Source organism: Jaculus jaculus, chromosome 2 (genome assembly GCF_020740685.1).
Source record: "Jaculus jaculus isolate mJacJac1 chromosome 2, mJacJac1.mat.Y.cur, whole genome shotgun sequence".
NCBI lineage: Eukaryota > Metazoa > Chordata > Mammalia > Rodentia > Dipodidae > Jaculus > Jaculus jaculus.
In genome coordinates, this window is record NC_059103.1 from 94,003,248 (window position 1) to 94,025,536 (window position 22,289).

General features: G+C 46.4%; 1 protein-coding gene across 1 annotated transcript in view; it reads right to left on the reverse strand.

Annotated features, from left to right (window-relative positions):
* Positions 1-22,289, reverse strand: part of LOC123458673 (CAP-Gly domain-containing linker protein 2-like) — a 116,195-nt gene that overhangs the window by 62,307 nt on the left and 31,599 nt on the right. Inside the window, 8 exon segments of the mRNA XM_045143523.1 lie at positions 2,207-2,319; positions 2,322-2,365; positions 3,390-3,546; positions 5,024-5,107; positions 9,320-9,377; positions 10,337-11,091; positions 11,094-11,292; positions 13,292-13,356. Of these exon segments, the coding sequence (XP_044999458.1) occupies positions 2,207-2,319; positions 2,322-2,365; positions 3,390-3,546; positions 5,024-5,107; positions 9,320-9,377; positions 10,337-11,091; positions 11,094-11,292; positions 13,292-13,356 (1,475 nt within the window).

The window sequence follows — 22,289 nt, forward strand, 5'->3', positions numbered from 1 at the left end:
GCCAAGACCCCCGGTCACCCAGGAGTCACCTAGAGGACCGCCACAGAAGCCGAGACACTCGAATGTAAAAGCAACAGGTTTTTTTTAATGTCAAGCTTAAGCAGGGACTCAATCCACACAGACCGACGCAGCAGGAGTGGGAGAGAGCCTCGACCTTCTAAAAGTAGGGGTTTATAAAGGAAAAGAGTGGGAAGGGGAAAGAAGGGTTACATCACATAGCATCTTTTAAAATGATTGGTTCCAAGAAGGCGCGCGCGGGAACATTTCTAGTTGCTCATCTCTGGTCAGCAGACTGCTTGCAGATCCTATCTTTTGCAAGGGGCCGGAGGCCCCCAGAGCTAAGTATTTCTGGAATGTCCTATTGAGCAAGCGAGCATGAGTTTCAGAAGCAAAGGTCGGCACTTTAATCAGTTAGTTCCTTATCTGAGCCGAGCCCGGGATCCTCCTTTGTTCACAATGGTTTGTCCTACAATGGCAGTGTCATTGTTTAATTAGTTATGTGTTATTTCTTTCTGGTCTCTCAGTGAGAACCCCTGGTTTCTTCTGCACAGAGAGCTCACTACTGAGTTGGCCTTTCTGGCTTCCAGACAGGCAAGACTAGTTTGGTTTTTCGAGGTAGGGTCTCGCTCTAGCCCAGGCTGACCTGAAATTCACTCTGTAGTTTCAGGGTGGCCTTGAACTCACCGCGATCCTCCTCCCTCTGCCTCCAGAGTGATGGGATTAAAGGTGTGCACCACCAATGCTGGCACGATTTTTTCTTTTTTTTTTCTTTTTTTTAATTTTTAAATTTTTTGTTTATTTTTATTTATTTATTTGAGAGAAAGAGTCAGACAGAGAGAGAGAGAATGGGTGTGCCAGGGCCTCCAGCCACTGCAAATGAACTCCAGACGCATGTGCCCCCTTGTGCATCTGGCTAACGTGGGTCCTGGGGAATTGAGCCTCTAGCCAGGGTCCTTAGGCTTCACAGGCAAGTGCTTAACTGCTAAGGCATCTCTCCAGCCCCATTCGGTGCCTTATACCAATGATGAAGAAAAGAAGTGGAAGACCCCATGGCCACTAGCAGGACTGTGGAGAGCCATAAAAAGTGCATAATTATATGTGTGCTCATATGTGTACATGTGTGTGGCTTTGTACATGTGTATTGATACATACATGTGTGTGGGTGGGTGAATATGTATGGGGATACCCATGTGTGTACATATGTGTGTATGTAGATGAGTATGCCCCACATAATATCAGGGCATGGAAGGGCGGAGGGCATATCCATGTTGCCCAGCTATCTATGGGTCCTCCTGGAAGAAATAAGGTACTCTCATTGTGTTTTGTTTTTTGAAACATGGTCTTGCGTTGTAGCTCGCATTGTCCTTGGGCTCAGTTATGATCCTCCTCTTTCAGCCTCCCAAGTGTTGGAATTACACACCATGCCCCACCCTGCTTAATGCCAGAGAGGCCCCAGGCTCCCGGCTTCCCTTACACTTTCCTTACACACTCACTGGCTCATCCACAAAGCACTGCCCTAGAGCCCTTCTAGGCTATTTTTCTGCCTCCAATGTCCGTATGGATATATAGAACATTGCCTCTTTTATTACTAGAAAAAATATTTTTAATATTTTTATTTATGTATGAGAAACGGGGAGAGAGAATATGAGTGCACCAGGGCCTCCTGGCACTATATACAAACTCCAGACTCACGCACCACTTTGCACGTCTGACTTCGCATGGGTACTGGTGAGTTGAACCCAGGCCGGCAGGCTTTGCAGGCAAGTGCCTTTAACTATTGAGCAATCTCTCCAGCCCCTAAATTTCTATTATTTTAGTGCAACTATAACTGATTCACAAAGGCATCACCACTGTGCATACTGATGGACAGAACCTTGGTATTTGCACCCATCTCTTGAAAAAAAGAAAAAGGTTACTTGTCCACAGAGCTTTCTTTCACAGGCTTTTACTGGCCCAAGGAACCCTGAATATCCTCTACACTGTCAGAGGCCAGGAAATTGATTCCCAGCTCAGGAACTACCTTCATTCCTTATTGGTTTTGCTTGTTTGTTTGTTTTTTCTTATTTGTTCAAGGTGGGCTCTCACTGTAGCCCAGGTTAACGTGGAATTCACTCTGTAGACCCAAAGCTGGCCTGGCCTCAACAGTGGCACGATTTTCAATCCCCACTGTGACGTGGTGAACTTCCCACTCTTGTCTCCCACCTGCCAGCCCCGTCAGCTTTTCACGCAGGCCCCGGATGTCGTCCTTGAGTTTCTGCTCTTTCATCCGCCATTCGGCCTTGTGTACCTCGCGGCTCAGGTCCCTCTCAGGCCCGGGGAGTGGCGATTGGCCTCTAACAGCAGCACCCGTGGCTCGTTCAGACTCCTGGGGGACAAGGTCACAGGGCAGCAGTCATAGGAACCCTCCTGGCCCCCACCACGTCGTGCAACTTGCCTGGACACCATCCACCACCAGGGGGCGCCGTCCACACAACTTCAGTGCCCCCAGGGACCCGGTGGAAGGGTGGGGACTTGTAGCTTCAGTCACAACCAAAGCAGCAAGATTAGGACACAGGACCACCAAAAGGGCGTGGCTGTTTCTGGAATGTTCTTTGCATTTTATTTACTTTACTTTCTTACTTAGTGTTTTCAAGGTAGTGTCTCCCTCTAGCCCAAGCCGACCTGGAATTCACTATGTAGTTTCAGGGTGGCTTTGAACTCACAATGACTCTCTTACTTTTGCCTCCTAAATGCTGGGACTAAAGGCATGCACCACCATGCCCGGCTATTTTATTATTATTATTTCTAATTTATTTGAGAGAGAGGAAGACAGAAAGAAAAGAATGGACACACCAGGGTTTCTAGTCACTGCCAGACTCATGAGCTAACTTATGCCTCTGGTTTTATGTGGGTATTGGAGTTGCTTTGCAGTGCCTGGAGGTCCTGGTGTGCCCACTGGCTATCTGCCTCTCAAATAAATAAATAATAAATAGAAGAGTGTGGGCTAGAGAGATGGCTTAGCGGTTAAGGCCCTTGCCTGCAAGCCAAAGGAACTACCTTCAATTTCCTAGGACCCAAATTAAGCCAGATACACAAGGGGGGTGCATGCATCTGGAGTCTGTTAGCAGTGGCTGGAGGCCCTGGCATACCCATTCTTTCCCTTCCTTTCTCTTTCTCTCTCTCAAATAAATAAAAAATAATAACTTTTTTTTTTCAAGGTAGGGTGTCATTCTAGCTCATGTTGACCTGGAATTCACTATATAGTCTCAGGCTGGCCCCGAACTCACGGGGATCCTCCTACCTCCTAAGTGCTGCGATTAAAGGTGTGTGCCACCACACCCAGCTCCAAAAATAACATATTTTTTTTTTTTTTTTAAAGGATGTGAGGGCCAAGCCCACGATGCACTCACCGTTCCTTCCTCAGCAGTTCTTGGCTGATGTGGACCAGCTGGCCTGAGGCATTATGGGTCTTCGGTGACTCAGTCTCCAGCTCCGCCTCCAGACCTCTCTTCTCCTTCAGAAGGGAGTCCACCTTCTTCTCTCCTGACTTACACTTGTTCTCCAGGGCTGAGGGGAGCCATGGGGGAGGGAGAGGGTGGGTTCGAACATGAATGAAACTCCACCCAGGGGCCCCACCTTGATCAGGATGCCCAAGGGGATGACAGTAGCATCACCCTTAAGAGGCTGGCAGTGCCAACTGCGCCACCTATCATCCCAGAACTGGAGAGGCTGAGGCAGGAGGAGCACTGATATTTCTAGGCCAGCAAGAGCTACATAGTGAGACCCTGAATTAAACAGAGAGAGGACCGTAGGGCTGGGGGGACAGCTCAGAGGGTAAAGTGCTTGCCTTGAAAGCAAGAGAACCAGAGTTCAATCCCCACAAGACACATAAAAACAAAACAAAAAACAAGCAAAAGAAACCCCAAACCTCAAGTTGGGCATAGTGGCGCACGACTTTAATCCCAGCACTCGGGAGGCAGAGGTAGAAGGAACATGATGGGTTCAAGGCCAGCCTAGGACTACAGAGTACCAGGTTGGCCTGGGCTAGGGTGAGACTTTACCTCAACAAAACCAAACCAAAAACAAGGGCAGGACAGATGGGTTATCAGTTAAGGCACTTGCCTACAAAGCCTAAAGACCCAAGTTTGACATTTCAGTACCCTTGTAAGCCAGATGCACTAGGTGGCGCATGCCATCTGGAACTTGTTTGCAGTGGCTAGAGGCCCTGGGAAGCCCATTCTCTCTCTGTATATGCCTCTCTGTGTCTCTCAGTCTTTGTCTTTCTCAAATAAATAAATAAATAAATAAATGAATGAATAAATCACCACCACCACCTCAGTGTGGTGGTGCATACTTGTAATCCCAGCACTGGGGAGGCAGAGATAGGAGGATCCTAGCTCACTCTCCAGTTAGTCTAGCTTAATTAGTGACCTCCAAGCCAATGAGAGACCCTGTCACAAAAAGAGGTGGATGCACTAGAGAGATGGCTTAGCAGTTAAGACACTTGCCTGCAAAGCCACAGGACCCAGGTTTGATTCCCCAAGACCCACGTGAGCCAGATGCACAAGGTGGCACATGTGTCTGGAGTTTGTTTGCAGAGGCTGGAGGCCCTGGCAAGCCCATTCTTTCAACCTGTGTCTGTCTCTCTCAAATAAAAAAACCACCTGAGCCGGGAGTGGTGGCACATGCCTTTAATCCCAGCACAGGGTGGCAGAGGTAGATGGATTTCCATGAGTTCAAGGCCACCCTGAGGCTACATAGTGAATTTCAGGTCAGTCTGAGCTAGAGTGAGATCCTACCTTGGGAAAAAAACAAAAACAAAAACAAAACTTTGAGTCTTCAAAGCCACAGGGAAAACCCAAGGTGGGTGGGACGTGAACTAGAGACTAATTCTGGGGAGAACTCAGGGCCTCAGCCCCATTGTTGACTGCACCCATTGCTGTAGTCCAGGTACATGCTCCAGACACATGGACTGGCTTGTGTCACTAAAGTCACACCCGCCGCTCCCCCACTGTCCCATCTACTGCACAGGAGAGAAACTTACCACTTACTTGGGCCCTGAGCATCTCGATCTGGGACACCAAGGCTGCCACCTCTTTGCCCCTCTTGTTGAGCTTGTCCTGCAGGCCTGGGAGAGAAGGGAGAGATGCCAGTGAAAGTTCCAGGACCAATGGGGCGGCATGGCAAGGGCCCGTGCCCGGGTAGGTCATAGGTCCTGGTGGGGCAGGGAGGACCTACCACCGGTGCCAGTGTGCGGTTTCAAGTGTTACTTAATCTTGGTAACTTTTCTGCTAAACAGCCCTTGAATGGGCACTATTTACATAAAGGCTACCCCTTTTGTGGAATCTGCAGAATGGGAACCTTTTGAGTTGGGCTTTATTTATTTTACTTTAGTTACTTATTTTTGTTTTGTTTTCATTTATTTTTATTTATTTACTTGGGAAAGACACAGAGGGAGAATGGGCTCACCAGGGTCTCTAACCACTGCAGATGAACTCCAGGTACATGCACCATCATATGCATCCGGCTTATGAGGGACCTGGGGAGTCAAACCTGGGTCCTTAGGTTTCTCAGGTATGTACTTTAACTGCTAAACCATTTCTCTAGCCCCCATTTTGTTTTATTTATTATTATTATTATTTTGATTTTTTGAGGTAGGGTCTCACTCTGGCCCAGGCTGACCAGGAATTCACTATGTAGTCTTAGGGTGGCCTCAAATTCGGCGATCCTCCTACCTCAGCCTCCCGAGTGCTGAGATTAAAGGCATGTGCCAGGCTGGAGGAATTGCTTAGCGGTTAAGGCATTTGCCAGCAAAGCCAAAAGACCCAGGTTCGATTCTCCAGAACCTACGTTAGCCAGATGCACAAGGGGGCATACACATCTGGAGTTTGTTTGCAGTGGTTGGAGACCCTGGCATGCATTCTCTCTCTCCCTTTCTCTGTATAATAAATAAATAAAAATAAAATATTTTTTAAAAGGCATGTGCCACCACACCCAACTACTTTATTTATTTTTTTTTTTTTCAAGGTTGGGTCTCACTCTAGTCCAGGCTGACCTGGAAATCACTATGTATATCTCAAGGTGGCTTCGAACTCATGGTGATCCTCCTACCTCTGCCTCCTGAGTGCTAGTATTGAAGATGTGAACCACTGTGCCCAGCTATTTTACTTTATTTCTGCTGAATTTCTGGTGCTTTTATCACCATTTACTTATTTACTTGAGGTAGGGCCTCCCTCTAGCCCAGGCTGACCTGAAATACACTATGGGTGGCCTCGAACTCACAGCTATTGTCCTACTTCTGCCTCCTGAGTGTTGGGATTAAAGGCATGTGCCACCATGCCTGGCTTCTTCTGATCTTTTAATTTATTTGTTTGCTATTTGCATGTAAAACTTTATCTGTAGGGCTGGAGAGATGACTTAGTGGTTAAGTGCTTGCCTGTGAAGCCTAAGGATCCCCGTTCAAGGCTCGCTTCCTCATGACCCATGTTAGCCAGATGCACAAGGGGGCGCACGTGTCTGTGTCTGGAGTTCATTTGCAGTGCCTGGATGCCCTGGCGTGCCCATTCTCTCTCCCCCCCCCTTTCTCTCTCTGTCAGTTGCTCTCAAATAAATTAATAAAAATACACGAAAAATTTAAACAAACAAACAAAAGACAGGTCTTTAAAAAAAACTTTATCTGTAGGGTTTCTTTGAAGTCTTTGTTGTCTCTAGATTTGCCTTGCTCATAGACAGGGGGCGCTGTCCCATGATTCACACTACAGCATCACCTGGGCCAGGCTTCCTTCCAGCCAGCTGTGCAGACCACTGCACTCTCTTTCCCACCGCTTGACTTTTTGTCTTAAAGTGCCTTTTATTTTTGACAGTTCATTCTTCACAATGCTTTTTTTTTTTTTTTAAGGTAGGGTCTGGCAGCAATTCACTATGTAGTCTCAGGTGGCCTCAAAATCATGGCAATTATCCTATCTCTGCCTCCCAAGAGCTAAGATTAAAGGTGTCAGCCACCATGGCCACCTACGATGGTATTTTTTAAACTTTATTTATTTATTTATTTATTTATTTATTTGAGGTAGGGTCTTACTCTGAGCCAAGCTGATCTGGAATTCACTATGTTGTCTCAGGGCCGCCTCAAACTCACGTGTGGCACCACACCCTGCTTAAATTATTTTTTAAAAGAATTTTATTTTTATTTAGTTGAGGGAGAGAGACAGAGAGAGAAAGCGAGAATGGGTACACCACTGCAAACGAATTCCAGATGCATGTGCATCTGGCTTATGTGGGTTCTGGGGAGTCAAACCTAGGTCCTTAGGCTTCCTAGGCAAGTGCCTTAACCGCTAAGCCATCTCTCCAGCCCTACAATGCTATTATTATTATTATTTGTTTTTTTTTTTTTTTAAGGTAGGGTCTCACTCTAGTCTAGGCTGACCTGGAATTCACTATGTAGTCTCAGGGTGGCCTCAAACTCACAGCGATCCTCTTACCTCGCCTCCCAAATGCTGGGATTAAAGGTGTGTGCCACAATGCCCAGGTCGCCTACAATGCTATTTTTTAAATCGCTACCTACCATCAAGACTGGGTGTAAGAGGCAAGGATGAAAATGGAATGCACAACCACCACTATCTAGAAGTAGCAGCAAGAGAGGTAGTCTGTATATAAAGCCCCCAGGAGGACTTGCCTGGGGCATTAGGAGTAAGAATGCTTTCACATCAAAGAGCTAATTTGTAATAGAAGCTGCGGTTAAAAAAAAAATACTAAGTAGCTGTTAGCCTTTTGGTCAAACGAAGGTGTATCATGTACAAAGGACGTGGGGCATGGATAGCAGGAGGAAATAACTCAAGGGAAAAAATTATCCATCCCTGTTAGTCTTAGCCTCAAAGAACTGCAATTTGGGCCTAAGCTTAAGTAGCTTAATAAAACCATTAATACCTTGAAAAAAAAAAATACTTTACTTAGAGCCGAGTCTGTTGGTGCACGTCTTTAATCCCAGCAATCCAGAGGCAGAGGTAGGAGGACTGCCATTAAGTTCTAGGCCACCCTGAGACTACATAGTGAATTCCAAGTCATCCTGAGCTAGAGTGAGACTACTGCCCCCCACCAAAAAAAAAAAAAAATTATTTATTTGAGAGAGTGAGAGACAGAGGAAGAGGCAAATAAAGAGAGAAAATGGACTGTGCCAGGGTCTCCAATCACTGCAAAGGAACCCCAGACACATGTGCCACCTTGTGCATCTGGCTTATGTGGATACTGGGGAATCGAACCTGGGTCCTTAGGTTTCACAGGCATGCACCTTAACAGATAAGCCACGTCTCCATCCCTTACAACGCAATTTAATTATTTATTAAGTAAAAAAGCCTAAAATAACTATTTATGCTTATATGCATAGGTTAGAGCTGCTCTGAGTTGGTCAGAAAAGCTTCTTTATTGCAGTGGGTGGTGGTTCGCGCACGCACACGTAATTGGTCAAAACACTGAGTATACGGGACTAGTGTGTGCTCAGACCTATGCAAGGGGTCGTCTGCATGGCCCCTCACCACCACCAGGGCTCAGGACACATCGAAGAAGTGGTGGTGGCATGAGAAGCAGAAGGCAAGGATGAGTGCGGTGGACCCTGTCTTCTGAACACAGCGTGGCCACTAGCTAACTGCGCGTGCCCACAGCAGCCGTGGCTGCGAGCATGGACCCGCACAGAGATGGCCCAGTCCCCGTTCTGTCCGGGCAGGGGAGGGGCTCACGAGACCTCCTCCACTTGTCCCAGAGGCGTTATTGGTTGCTGGGGGAAATGGAAGCATTTTCTTCACCAGTGGAACCACTAGGAAGTTGTCCACTCCAGGAAATAACCCCCACCCATGCTCGTACAAGCAACCCTAGTTAAACTCAGTGGGACACACACACACACACACACACACACACACACACAGAGAGAGAGAGAGAGAGAGAGAGAGAGAGAGAGAGAGAGAGAGAGAGAGAATGAAAGTAGAAAGAACACTAGCTGAGAAGGAATTTAGCAGGTGTGGAGTAAGAGGGGTTAAAGAAGCCGGGCATGATGGCGCACGCCTTTCATCCCAGCCCTCGGGAGGCAGAGGTAGGAAGATCGCAGTGAGTTCGAGGCCACCCTGACACTACACAGTGAATTCTAGGGCAGCCTGGACCAGAGCTAGACCCTACCTCAAAAAACAAACAAAAACTTAAAAAAGGGTAATAAAAGAGTGAAAATGATAAAACTTATTATATATATATATATATATGTATGTGTGTGTGTGTGTGTGTATATATATGTATGTATGTATAAAATCCCCAAAAGTAAAATAAAAATTAGATCCCACCCAACACAGGGGCCACCCACCCTCTATGGTCTCCTTCATCTGGATTGTTTCCTCAGAAATATAATTGGAGTCGATCACCTAAAAGGACAGTCCTGTAAGGAAATAAACCTGTGCTCATGAGAAAGGGAGGGTCAGGGATGCAGGGGTCTGGTGTGCCAGCAGGGAGTGCAGGATCTTTGCTAGAAGTAGCTCTCCCCCCACTCCCTGAGGATGCCTGGGCAGCTCCAGCAGGATGCCTTGATCTACTCTGTGTGTGTGTGTGGGGGGGGGGGGGTGCTGCCGGTACTGAGGATGGAACCCAGGAACCAGCTAGACAAACACTGCCACTGAGCCACACCCCAGCCCCTCACTGGGGAATTCTAGGCAGGCGCTCTATTGCTGAGGTCCATCCTCATCCTTTATGTAAAAATTTCGAGACAAGGTTTCACCAAGTTGTACAGGTTATCCTTGAACTTGCATTTCTTTTTCCTGCCAGTCTCCCAAGTAATGCAATACTTCATGCCTGGGCCAATGTGAGAAGGGTTTGAAGAGGCTAGAAAGATGCCTATAATCCCAAGGGTATGTCTGTTCAGTTGAGCACCCAGCAGGACCACACTGGTCAGCTCAGACCACACTGGTCCCTACTATCACTGTGGCTTGTCACCCTGCTGATGAAGGAAGGAAGTTGGCAGCCCCTTCTCTGTGGCCCCTTGGGTATCCTCCTCTTGAGGTAAAACAAAACAAAACAAAAAAAAAGGGGGGGGCTGGAGAGATGGCTTAGCAGTTAATGTGTTTGCCTGCAAAGCCAAAGGAACCAGGTTTGATTTCACAGGACCCACGTAAGCCAGATGCGCAAGGTGGTGCATGCGTCTGGAGTTCATCTGCAGTGGCTGGAAGCGCCCGGCATGCCCATTGTCTCTCTTATCTGCCTTTCTTTCTCTCTCTCTCTCTCTCTCTCTCTCTCTCTCTCTCTCTCTCAAATAAATAAATATGTAAACTTCCTCTTACCAGGCACTCAACAGTACACGCCCACCCAGGCCCTCCCCATCTGGGGTCACATGATGACGAGTGGTGCCTCCGTGGCTATGCTGGGCAGAACACAAGGATTCAACCGCCTGGAGTCTGTTCTCAGCAACCAGAAGCTTCTCCCGGAGTAGCTCAGCCTCCTGCCTGCTCTGGGCCTCAGCCCGCTGTAAGAGCTCATAGTCCAGCATCATCTTCTCAGCCAGCGAGATCTGCTCCTTGAGGAACTCGATGGCCTGCGCCTGGCCGCGGTACTCGCCGTCGAGTCCCCCCAGCTCCTGCACGCGCAGCTGGGCGTCGCGGCACTGGTCCTGGGCTTCCTGCAGATCGAGCCGGTGCTGGCTGGCCTGCGCCTCCAGCTGGGCCCGCCAGTGCTGCTGCAGGCCGGCCAGTTCGTCCCGGGACTCCTGCAGCTTCTGCCGCAGGCCCTCCTTCTCCTTCCCGTGCATGGCCGTCTCCAGGTTGTGCTTGGCTTGCAGGTTGCCCAGCTCCAGCTGGTGCTCCATCTTGATGCCATCCAGGAGTGCCTTAAGTTCCCCGATCTCCTTCTGCTGGGCCCCAGGGCCTGAGTTCAGCGTAGTCTTGACGTCCCCCAGGGACTTCTGGTGGTCAGAAGCCAAAGAGTCAAGTTTCATTTTCCAGTTGTCCAACAGCCCCATGTTCTCGCTGGTGGCCTGCTGGACCTTGGCTTTGAGGTCAGCCACCTCCCGCGCGTACCTGTCGTTGGCGGCGCGGAGCTTGTCTGCCTCGGCCTGGTAGGCCTTCAGGGCCACCTCGTGCTTCTCCCGAGCAGGCTGCAGTCGCGCTGGTGCTCCCTGCTGGCCGACAGAAGACGCTCTCGGAGCCGCAGGGTCTCGGCGGCCTCGGGGTGGTCGGGGGGCGGGGGGCCCGGGTGCAGCAAGCACTGCTGAAGTTCTTCCATCTCGCGGCGTTTCAGGGTGAGCTCCTCTTCCAGCTGCAGGACCCGTGACTTCTGGGCCACCGTGGACAGCTAGCGGGAAGGGGGCGGGGAGACAGGGGTCAGTGGCTAAGCCAGAGGAGGGCAGGACACACCAGCCCCAATTGGGGAAGGTCAGGTGGAGATGGGAGGGTGCCCACCCTTGGCTGGGTGCCCTCAGGACAAATCAGTGGGTGAGAAAAACCTATGGGGAGTTATGGCTTTCCAGAACCTTTTTTTTTTTTTTTTGGTTTTTCCGAATTCACTGTGTAGTCCCAGGGTGGCCTCAAACTCATGCCAATTCTCTCACCTCTGCCTCCCAAGTGCTGGGATTAAGGGTGTGCGCCACCATGCCCAACTTTTGTTTTTTTCTCTTTTGAAACAGTCTCACTATGTAGCCTAGGCCGGCCTCAAGTCGGCAGTCCTCCTGCCTCAGCCTCCCAGCTGCTGTGATTACAGGCATATGCCACTGCTCCCAGATCAATAAATCTTTTCTGATTTGGAATCTGGTTGCATCACAGATCAGGGTGTCTGTTTGGAGGGGCTTGAACCCATCCATCAAGAGTAGGTGAAAGGCTGGGGATATTGCTCAGTGGTTAAACGCACTTGCTTGCAAAGCCCAAAATCCCTGGTTCAAGTCCCCAGTACCCACCTAAAGCCAGACACACAAAATGGCATGTGTCTGGGACCACCAGGCAATGGCCAGTTGTGTGTAAGTGAACTTGTGTTTCTCCAGACACGGCATGTGTACACACCCACTTGTGATTAAATGGCCACTGTTTCTCCCAACACCCCTACCGTCTACAGAGCCTTTTCCTGTCAATGCTGCCTGGCCAGTCTCCTCACCAGCAGAGCTGTGCTGTATACCAGGGCCAGTGGGACACTCTGAACTATCCTCCCAAAGTGGGTTACTTTCCCAGGGTCTCCCTGACCTACTGCGTTCTTAAAGTCAGACTGCAAGCGGATACCCTTCCATTCCCTGGGGAAACAACCTCACCACTTCCTGAACCCCAGGTCCTCCGTGCCTGGTCCTCACTGGCCCCTTAAGCACTCCCTGGGCTAGAGAACCCTGGATCTGCACTCCTTTCTTCCCAGCTTCTACACCTTCAAGAGCATGGACAGGATGCCCTTTTCAGCTCACATGAGGGGAGAACATTCCAACTGTGAATACGCCAGTTTTGTTGGGCCAATGCACAAGGGAGGGCGGAGTCTCACAGGGCCACCTCGGCTCATGGGGCCATGAGCTGGGGAAAACTCCAGGGAGCCAGGAGCCCTGTCCTATTCAGTACCACATGGCTACAGAGACCAGCATGCCTCTAACTCTATTATTGTATTGTGATTATTATCACCGTGTGTATGAACACACACATGCTCTAGTGTGCATAGAGAGGTCAGGGAACAACCTTGGGGTGCTGGTCTCCCTTCTATCTTGTTTTGAGACAGGGTATATTTTATCTTTTTTTTTTTTTTTTTTTTTTCTGTTGGGAAGGCCAGACTAGCTGGCTCCTGAGCATCAGAGTTCTCCTGACTTGCCTCCCATTGCTGCAGGCACACTGGGATTGCAGATGAAGACACCTCCACATGGCTGGTTTGTATGTGGGTAATGGGGATCTGCACTCTGATCAGAAGGCTTGCAGGGCAAGCATCCTTAACCAGTGGGTCTTCTGGCCAGAGCGTTATTATCCCCCCCAAACCCCCAAGGTAGCATCTCACACTATCCCAGGCTGACCCAGAGTTCACTCTGTTTTCTCAGGCTGGCCTTGAACTCACAGCATCATCCTACCTCTGCCTCCCAAGTGATGGGATTAAAGATGAGCGCCACCACACCTGGCTTTGGCTTCTGTCTACCTTTTTTTGAGGCCGGCTCTTTCTGTGGCCTAGACAATTAGGCTTAAACTGTTTGGTGGGAGAGTCCTGGGGGTCCTCCTGTCTCCACCTCCCCAGCACTGGGATTATAAGCATGAGTCACAATGCCTGGCTTTTTTTTTTTTTTTTTTTTTTTTTTTGGTTCGTGGGGTCTGGGGATCGAACATAGAGAGCCGAAATGGCTCACCTCTGCAAGCAACTCTTGCAGGAGCGGCACAAAGAGGAGAAGATATGCAGGGATTTGATGTATACCTTATTTTTGAACAAAAAGATAGTCAAGGGAATAAAGTAAGATCTCATAGCCCTATACCTTTTGAGCGGCTGAGAGAATTAAAAGCAGCTTGCGTGCAATATGGCCCTACAGCTCCTTTCACGCTTGCTATGATAGACTCTGTGGCATTTGAGGCGCTCCCTCCAGGGGACTGGAAACAAGTAGCAAAGGCATGTTTGTCAGGAGGAGACTATTTATTGTGGAAAACAGGATATATGGAGAACTGTCAGGCTATTGCTGAGGTGAATAAGGCTCAGGGGGTACCTATTACTTTTGATATGCTGGCAGGAGAGGGACCAGATTGGGAATTTGAGAATCCATTGAAGTTTGATGTAGGCGTTTATGCTCAGGTTAATGCACAAGCTAAAAAGGCTTGATGTAAACTTCCATCTATTTGGAAGGGGACTGAAGACTTGTCAAAAATTAGACAAGGGCCTGATGAGTTATATCAAAACTTTGTGGATAGATTATTACAGGCTGCTAACAGACTGGTTGGAGATTCTGAAGCAGGACTTGCACTTGTAAAATTATTAGCCTATGAGAATGCTAACTCTGCTTGTCAAGCGGCCTTGAGGCCACTTAGGAGAAAGGGGAACATAACTGATTACATTAGTCTATGTTCTGACATAGGTCCATCCTATACACAAGGGCTAGCTTTGGCTGCTGCCCTTCAAGGGAAGTCAGTAAAGGAGGTTATTTTTCATCAACAAAAGGATAATAAAAGAAGAGTTAATGCTCCCTCAGGGAGTTGTTTTGGATATGGTAAAATGGGACATCAGGTGAGACAATGTCCTCAGAAGCAAAAGAATGATTCATCCAGAAAGGAACCAGAGTTGTGCCCAAAATGTAAAAGGGGCAAACACTGGGTCAATGAATGTAAATCTAAATATGATTATATGGGGAATCTTCTCCCACAGGGAAACAGGAGGAGGAGCCAGCTCCAGGCCCTGCAACAATGTTATGGAGCACTACAGAACTTTATCCCCCAGCAAAACAATCCATTCAGGACCTCTGCAGAGCAACCCCAGGCAGCGCAGGACTGGACCTCAGTTCCGCCACCTCTACAGTATTAGCACCAGAGATGGGAATGCATTCCTTACCAATAGGTGTTTATGGGCCATTGCCTAAAGGATCTGTTGGGCTACTGTTAGGGAGAAGTAGCTCTACCATGAAAGGAATTTTAGTAGCACCTGGAGTGATTGATTCTGATTATGAAGGGGAAATTAAAGTTATGACCCATTCACCTAGAGGAAGATCAGTAATTAATAAGGGACAATGATTAGCACAATTAATATTGCTCCCCCAATTGCAAACTAAGAATGCTAGTAAAAGGGAAAAAAGAGGTGATGTAGGTTTTGGTTCTTCAGATGCTTACTGGATCCAGGCCATTGGATCACAGAGACCAGAATTAACTTTGTATATTAATGGTAGAAAGTTCCAGGGTTTATTAGATACAGGAGTTGATGTTTCATTGCTTACAGCTGATCAGTGGCCTCCTAATTGGCCTAAACAATTCTCTGTGACTCAGTTGCAGGGAACAGGACAGACTCAAAGCCCAGAACAAAGCAGTGATTTGTTACAATGGAGAGATGAAGAAGAGCATAGAGGAACTATTCAGCCATATATTGTTCCAGGTTTACCTGTAAACCTGTGGGGAGGGGATGTCATGAGTTGTAAGGAATTTATCTTTATAGTCCTAATGATACAGTTTTCAATCAAATGTTAAATCAGGGGCTCTTGCCGACTCAAGGTTTGGGCAAAAATGGACAAGGGTGGCTAGAGCCTGTATCACCAGTACCTAGGCCTCCAGGGGCAGGCTTGGGGTATTTTTAGAGGGGGTCATTGGACAACCTGTACCTCATGCAGATACCATAACTTGGAAGAGTGGGGACCCTGTGTGGGTGGATCAATGGTCTCTTACTGCTGAGAAAATTCAGGCGGCAGAGCAGTTAGTATATGAACAGCTTGAAAGCGGTAATATTGCCCCTTCAAATTCACCTTGGGATTCTCCAATTTTTGTTATAAAAAAGAAGTCTGTAAAATGGAGGTTATTACAGGATCTTAGAAAGGTAAATGAAACAATGGAATTGATGGGAACTTTGCAACCGGGATTGCCTATGCCTTCTGCTATTCCTAAAGATACTTATAAAATTATATTAGATTTAAAAGATTGTTTTTATACTATTCCTCTTGCTCCTCAAGATTGTAAAAGATTTGCCTTTAGTGTTCCATCTATCAATTTTAAGGAGCCCATGAAGATATCATTGGAAAGTGTTGCCCCAGGGTATGGCTAACAGCCCCACCTTGTGTCAAAAGTTTGTGGCTCAAGCTGTAACAAAGACTAGACAGGCCTATCCTCAGGTATATATTATTCATTATATGGATGATATTCTCCTCGCGTTCAAACAAGAGGGATTATTATTAACAGCTTCCTCACATTTACAGAGAGCCTTAAAAGAGCAAGGATTAATTATAGCTCCAAATAAGGTTCAAACTGAGCCACCATATTCATATTTAGGACACAGATTATATCCAAAAACCATATCCCCACAAAAAAATCAACTCAGGAAAGATGGGTTATGAACCTTAAATGATTTTCAAAAGCTTTTGGGAGATATTAATTGGTTTAGACCTCATTTAAGAATTAGTACTGGAGAATTAAAGCCTCTCTTTGACATTTTCAAAGGAGATCCAAATCCAAAGTCTGTATGTCAGTTAATAGATGAGGGACGTAAGGCATTAGCCTTAATAGAACAAGCTATTGAAAAACAACAAATTCAATATATAGATTTTTCTCGGGGATGGGCTGCATATGTTCTGGCCACTGAACACACTCCAACTACAGTTTTATGGCAAGAAGGACCTCTATTGTGGCTACATTTACCTGTTTCTCCTGCTAGAGTGTTAACTCCTTATTATGAAGCAGTGGCTTGTTTAATTCAAATGGCTCGAGTAAACTCTAGAAAATATTTTGGTAAGGAACCAGCTATTATAGGGGTTCCTTTTACAAAGCAACAAGTAGACTGGCTATTTCAAAATGTGGACTCTTGGGCTATTGCTTTTGCAAATTATCCTGGTATTATAGATAATCCTTTCCCTAAAGACAAGTTGTTGCAATGTGCAAATTCTCATTCCTTCATTTTCCCCCGCACAGTCAGGGCAGAGCCTATTGAAGATGCTTTAGTTGTGTTTACAGATGGATCCTCTAATGGCAAAGCAGCATATGTCATTCAAGAACAGTCTTATTCACTTTTTACTCCCCCAGCATCAGCTCAAATAGTGGAACTTAGAGCTGTAGCTACAGTATTTAATGTTTAAATGCAAATCCATTTAATTTGTATACTGATAGTCAATATATTGCTAGAGCTTTACAGGTACTTGAAACTGTGTCTTGTATTAAAACTGCAAATACTCAAGGGCAAGATTTGTTTAGTCAAATACAGAGATGCATACATGCTTACTTTCATTCTTGTTTTCTGGGTCGCATACGAGCTCATTCAGGCCTTCCAGGTCATTTAGCATTGGGAAATGATATGGCAGATAAAGCCACACAGATCATAGGTATATCTCAATTGGAATTAGCTCAAAGATCTCATAATTTACATCATCAAAATAGTCAAAGTTTAAGAAAACAGTTTCAAATTATTAGAGAAGCTGCTAGGCAAATTGTGTGACAATGTAATACCTGTCCTGAATATCATTCAATTCCTCAGTATGGAATAAACCCTAGAGGATTAAAACCAAATCATCTGTGGCAGATGGATGTAACTTATATTCCTGAATTTGGAAAATTACAATATGTTCATGTGTCCATTGATACTTACTCAGGATTTCTGATGGCTACAGCACAGACTGGGGAAGCTACTAAACATGTCATAGCACATTGCCTCAAATGTTTTGCTGTAGCAGGTATGCCATTAATTATAAAGACAGATAATGGTACAGGTTACACTAGTCAATCTTTTCAGCGCTTTTGTGCTCAATGATCAATTGTTCACAAAACAGGCATACCTTATAACCCTCAGGGACAAGGAATTGTTAAAGGTGCTCATGGAGCTTTAAAAAAATCAATTATAAAAAATAAAAAAGGGGGAGTTATATCCTTGGTCACCACAGAATGCTTTAAATCATGTACTCTTTATTTTATATTTTTTAAATGTGGATGCATCTGGTCATTCTGCTGCAGACAGATTATGGCATCCTAGGACATTGGACACTTATGCTCAGGTTAGATGGAAGGACCCCACTGATGGACAGTGCCATGGCCCCAGCCCAGTATTAATATGGGGAAGAGGGTATGTTTGTGTTTTCCCACAGGACGCTGACAATGCCAGGTGGCTTCCAGAGAGGTTGGTCTGGTTCGCAGGGACTGAACATCAGAAGAATGATGTCTCTGCTCCTGATGATGTGGATTCAACTCCCAATGATCCACAGTGAGCTTATGTTCCTGACCCACCCATCTTACACCCAGTAACTTGGGAACATAGAGAAATTATAGTCTTGGTAAACAATACTCGTTTACTAGGCATGCCATCCAGTAGGAATATGCAGTCTCATCAGAAATTTGGAGTCAATTATACTGGTCATAGCACTGGTATTCCTATATGCCTAACTAAAACAGAAGTAACTGGATGTTTAAAAATTCAACCAAGGAATGTGATTGTAAAGCATTCAGCAGATAAAGGGAAAAAGGCAAGTCAAGGGTCTATTTCACAAGTCTCTATTTGGCTCCCCTCAGGGAATCAAGTGAGAGGAGCCAAGTCACCAGATGCTTTTGCCCCCTGTGAGGGACAATCGCCTTGGTATAATAGGTCTTTGCATTGGTGTTTTTTTGCAAAGGTGTTTTCGGACTGCTTACATCATGTGTAACATCTCTGGAACTAAAAGGCATATGAAGGACTGGTCAGGAAATCCTGGAGCAGAAGGGAATGGTAAATGGAACAATGACTGGACTGGTGAACTCTCTGCTGGACTTTGGAGGTCTGATGAGGGCTTCCAACAGACTTATGGAAAGTTGCTTCAGCCATGGGAGGGGTGAGCATCACCTCCCCCAGGAATGACAGTTCTTCCCTCCCAAATGGAAGGGTCATGACTTGTGTTACTCCACCCTATGCTATGTTAATGGGAGACATAAATATTACATGGGCTGAGGAAATGTTCAATGTTACATGTAACAATTGTACTTTGTCTAATTGTGTTTCAGAATTGTCCTCTGATAGAGTTATGATTTTTAAGCAACCAGCAGTTGTCATGATTCCTGTTAATGTAACGAGGCCTTGGTATTCTCACAAGGGAATACAGGTGTTACAGGAAGTAAAGAATACTTTAAGTAGACCAAAAAGAGTGATAGGATTAGTAATTGCAGGCATCCTAGCTTTTGTTACATTGTTAGCTACTGCTACTACTGCAGCTGTTGCTTTGTCACAAGAAGTTCAAACTGCACATTTTGTTAATGATTTATCCAAAAATGTTTCTATTTCTCTAGGAACTCAAGTAGATATAGATAGAAAACTGGAAGAAAAAATAGATGCTCTGTATGATGAGGTTACATATTTGGGTGAGGAGATACTAGGGTTGAAAGTTAGAACTCGTTTGGAGTGTCATGTAGATTTTCAATGGATCTGTGTTACTTCTAAAAATTATAATGATAGTCAACAGTGTTGGGCAAACATAAAAATGCCTCCAAGAGGTATTTGGCATAATGATAATATTTCCTTGGATCTGATTCAGTTACATTCAGAGATTTTGTCTTTGCAAAATAATCATCTTACTTTTGATGCAGCTAAGGCTGCTGATGACTTAATATCTGCTTTTAAGTCGGCCTGGCCTGGATGGAATTCTCTCACTTCTTGGATAGGAAGCTTTGCTGCTTCAGGTGTTTGTCTTTTGTCTCCTGATGATGTTTCCTGTCTCCTCATTCTGTGTCTGCTGCCCATACTCGTTAAATGCCTTTTGAGATCCACTATGGATATCTGTGCAGAAATACATGGAATACAGCAACAGACCCGACCTCAGTTTCCTGAGACATTATCTTAAAGCCCCTGCAGAGGCTGGTACTCAAAGACAGGTAAGATTCTCTCGAGTTAGGTCAACCTAAGACAGGGCATGAATGATGAAATTCATGTACCAATGACAGATAAGGCCTAAATGTTGTAGAGAACAATGGAAGACAGACACATTCTTTCTGCACCGAGGCCCAGTGTGGCCCTGTTCATAAAAATAATAAATAAAAAAGGGGGAATTGTCCAGAGCCATTTCGGCTGGACTTGTATCCATAGCTCTGGGCTTCTGGCAGCAAGACATTAGCAAAACTATAGCAGCCTACAGGTAAGCAAGATTATGTAAACTCAGTATGGAGAAGCCCTTAGGCAGCAAGACCTCAGCACCTACTTGTAAGCAAGATTATGTATATTCAGCCATTTGGCTGGTCTTTTGTACTGAGAAGTGATTGAAGTGCAAAAATACTGTAACAGGAAGGGTTTTTTGATAGAAACTTGTGAAGCTCATAAAATCATTGTCCATGGAAAAACAGTTTGTAAAAAGATATAAAATGGAATGCTGTGAAATGAACCGTGTTTCCAGTACTGGCTTGAGGTCTTGCTTCAGCCCTGAACTGGGGTGAATCCTTTCAGTCTTTCTTCTGTCTTTCCTTAATCCTCACTCTCCAACAGGCTCAAAAATCTTTCAGCTAGCAGGCTCCAGCAGGGTACAAACTCACAGGCTCCCTAGAACAATCCTACCTGACAATGGATGCAGGTGGATTGTAACACAAGAAGGGTAAGTATTGGATAATCACGGACGTGCTTCTGGTTCATTGACTAGCCTTCACATATATCTGGGGAAATACGGTAAGTACATAACAAAGGGTCCACTGTAAACACAGTTAGAATTTGTTGCAGCCTCACATGCTCCTCGAAATCATGAGAAATCCCATGTAACAAGGGAGAAAAAAAAGCAGGCATGACTATGCTTTATGGTGACAGTGTATAAGACACTGCACACCATAATCTCCAGTGCTCCGAACAGGTTTTTGGCTATTGCACTGCAATGCTATCTTTACTTGCCAGAAAATAATAGCAATGTCTTTGGGTCAAATATAAGTCACGTACATATTTCTTTATAGGATATACCCATTGAAGGACAAATATTTGGAGCTGTTTGTAAACTTTGAAAATCTGCATAGTTTTAATTGAATCTCTGATTTTCAATAATCAGAGCATTTGAGTATGATAAACACAGGGAGATGGAGGTCATAGGAGGCACTGAGAGTGCCAGCAGAGATAAGAGGATGAAATACAAAAAAAAAAAGAGGATGAACGTGACATTGCAGCCACCCTGTGGCTACATGCTGAATGGCAGGTCACACCATGCTAGAATTTAAAACCAGCTGCAGATAGAAAAGGCAAAGGAAACCAGCCACGATGCTGCTGCAGGTGGGAATTGGCGCAGAGGTTAGTCCTTTTGACTCTCAAGCCACAGGACCCCGGTTCGAGGCGCTGGGCCGGAAGCAGGCCTGAGACACAAGGGGGCGCTCGAGTGTGCTAGGGCACCTGGTGTGCCCATATCCTGCATGTGCCCTTTTAACTCTTCTCGATCTCTCCCTTGCTCTCTCCTAGTTAAATAAGTAAAACGCTTTGCCACCCCCCTTTTGTGGGGGTGGGAGGGCGATGAAAACGTGCTCAACACCAGTTTCTGAAGAGACAGCGCCTCCTTGGCCAGCACCTGTCATGTGTACTTGGCAATTTGATTCTGATAGAAGGTAAGCAAATCAATTCCTATTCAAGACAAGTCAAGAAGGAATTCAAGAAGCTATGGGAGTGGCATTCAACACACAAGCAAGAGTCCTAGCGCCTCTGTCAATGGGTGGAAAGAAAACAGCGCTCCTGACAAGTCCCGGAGTTGCCAGGCTCTCTCTCAAGAAACCTGCACCAGCATCCCTACACGTTTCAGAAGAGGTGACACCTCATCATCACCAGTGACAAGGGTAAGTGAGCAGTCCACAGAAGTGGACTCAGACGTTCTCGACGGTTTTCTAATCTCTGGATGTTTGATATGTGAGGCAGGCTCTCCTGCTCCATCAGCTGGCTTGGCGCTCGGGGAGGCCTGCCTCCTCCAGCCAATTAACGGAGCCTTTCTGGAGCTGTCTCATTGCCAGAGAAACACAGCCTCCCCGCCCAGCTCCATCGCATTTCAGACAGTCCCATGACAGTAGGCTCACCACTTGTAAGTGAGGAGCTGAACCCACAGAAATTGCTCAGTTTGAACAAGAGCGACTCAGGCTGGCCCATGTCACTCCATCAGGAATCTTTGTGAATGATGTCAATCTGACCCTTTTTCTGAAGAGAGCCGATTATCTAACCTAGGGTGATAGCATTCGCTCACACCCTAGGTTAGAGAATCGGGAGCTTTTTGGTCAAAGAGAAGGCCTCGAAGATGCAGGGACTCTCTGCGTGCTAGGGAAAGGGGGCCCCTGACACCCATGGGACTCAAGTGGTCACATCCGCATGGGACACGCAGAGCATCCAGGAAGAGAGAGAACCTACCAGTGAGTCCTGAGCCCCTGTCTAGCAGGAGCACCGATGTCTCTTTGAGGCAGCAGGCACACAGAAGTCTCCCAAAAATGTGAGTCACGTCAAACCTGTCTGCAAGAATCCATATCCTTTATGCCTTAGAGCCCCAGGGCAAAATTGCTGAAGCCAGGCCAGAAAGAATTAGGAGCATCGCGGTCTAAACGTGAATTCTGAGGGTTTGGGAACCGCCACACACAGGCTCTGGAGAACCATCCTGACCTGACAATGCATGCAGGTGGAATGAAGGACCAGAAGGATAAGTATTGGATCATCACGGATTGCCCCTCCTTCACTGAGTCACGCCCACAGATATCAAGGGAAATACGGTGAGTACATGACACACG